The sequence below is a fragment of the Plasmodium cynomolgi genome, chromosome 7, assembly GCF_000321355.1.
Source record: "Plasmodium cynomolgi strain B DNA, chromosome 7, whole genome shotgun sequence".
NCBI classification, from domain to species: domain Eukaryota; phylum Apicomplexa; class Aconoidasida; order Haemosporida; family Plasmodiidae; genus Plasmodium; species Plasmodium cynomolgi.
The window spans coordinates 1,007,266-1,008,794 of NC_020400.1; the positions used below are offsets into that span (position 1 = coordinate 1,007,266).

The 1,529-nt window shown below is 44.1% G+C and overlaps 2 protein-coding genes across 2 annotated transcripts in view; one reads left to right on the plus strand and one right to left on the minus strand.

Annotated features, from left to right (window-relative positions):
• Positions 1 to 668: 668 nt before the first annotated feature.
• PCYB_073280 (hypothetical protein) overlaps positions 669 to 1,529 on the plus strand; it is a gene marked incomplete at both ends in the record, with an annotated part of 1,046 nt that continues 185 nt past the window's right edge. The window contains 2 exons of the mRNA XM_004221725.1: positions 669 to 1,163; positions 1,295 to 1,391. Coding sequence (XP_004221773.1) covers positions 670 to 1,163; positions 1,295 to 1,391 — 591 coding nt within the window. The remainder of the gene's footprint in view (positions 1,164 to 1,294; positions 1,392 to 1,529) is intronic.
• Positions 1,017 to 1,529, minus strand: part of PCYB_073290 (prolyl-t-RNA synthase) — a gene marked incomplete at both ends in the record, with an annotated part of 2,192 nt that continues 1,679 nt past the window's right edge. Inside the window, one exon of the mRNA XM_004221726.1 lies at positions 1,017 to 1,152. Within this exon, the coding sequence (XP_004221774.1) occupies positions 1,017 to 1,152 (136 nt within the window). The remainder of the gene's footprint in view (positions 1,153 to 1,529) is intronic.

Genomic DNA, 1,529 nt, shown 5'->3' on the forward strand with positions numbered 1-1,529 from the left:
GACATACAACGGAAGAGCATGCGCCGCTAACCCAAGGTGCGCTGCCCGAACGCTTAACTGCATAATGCCAAGTAAGCAATAACACCAACTTCAAATTTACGAAGAATGAGCAAAGAGAACATTTCCCCCAAACTGGAAAAGGTCAGCAAAGATGGCTTCAAAAATAGCGGGGGGACGAAAAAGAGTCAAGATGGTAAAAATGGCGGCAAAAAAAAGAAACCCTTTAAGAAGCATAAAATTAAGGAGGCAAAACAGGTGGGGGTATTATCTCAGTCTTGTGGTAAATGCCTGAACAGCAAGGGGGAGATGCGGCGTGCAGACCAACCCAGCGCAGAATTCAATTTCGCGAAGAAGGAAGAAACAGCGGGAGGGGGACACCCACCAGGGACCAACAAAACGGTGATTAAAAGATCCAAGTCAGATTTTGTCGCTCCTGTCTTGAAGAAAATAATGATAAAAAAAAAGTTATCCAAAAAGAGGAATTATGGAGGGAAGGCCCAAGGGGGGGAGAACAAGTCGCACCCCCAACACATTCCAAATGGAGCTCCTTCACCAGAGAATGTGGCTAACCGAGGGAACTACGCACGTGAGGCCAGCAGTCCGTTCGCCTATCGAACTGATGGTGACCATCCAACTGATAGGACCTTCTTCCTTGACCAATACGAAAGCCATTATGGAGAAAAGAAAAAACAAAAATATAAGAAGAAAAAAAAAATCCAACAGGATCCAGAAGAAATAGTGAACTCGTCCCTGTTCAGATACATTAATGAGTTCATGTACACCAACAGAAGCGAAGTTGTGCAACAGAAGTTGAAGGAAACAAACAACATTTTCAACATTTACCATTCGGGGTACAGAAATCAGAAGAATAAATGGCCCCAAAGACCCGTTCATGTAATAATAAGCCATTTAAAAAAAAATTTTACAAAAAAAAGTAAAATAGCAGATTTGGGATGCGGAGAAGCAGAAATAGCCCAGACGTTGAAGGGCTGGTGCGTGACTTCCTACGATTTAATTCAGCTCAATGAGCACGTCACGGTTTGTAACATAACGGAGTTGCCGCTCCCAAACAATTCCCACGATTGCTTCGTTTTGTGCCTCAGTCTCATGAACACGGACTGGCCAAAAGTTATATTTGAGGCACTTCGGTGTCTTAAAAAAAGGTTAAATTATGGGCACTGAGGGGTCGCCACTTTAGCAGCCATTTTTGCTGCCCCCTTTGTGATTTGCCTACCCCCCTTTGGCAGCTCTCTCCATGTTTTTTTTTTGTTTTTTTTTCTTTACTTTTCCCCAGTGCAACCCTAATAATAGCTGACGTGGTGAGCAGGTTTACGAACTACAAGGCGTTCATGAAGTTCATGAGGAACGTCGGGTTTACCTTCACCAACAGAGTAGGCCTTTCTTACGCTCACCACCGCGTGGAGAAGCGGCCACATGGGCTGGCTTATGTGCACATTTGTCTGATGGGCGAAATTGGGCGTTTGTGCAATTTGGCTAGCTGAACAGCGAAAATGCATATTTTTTTTTTT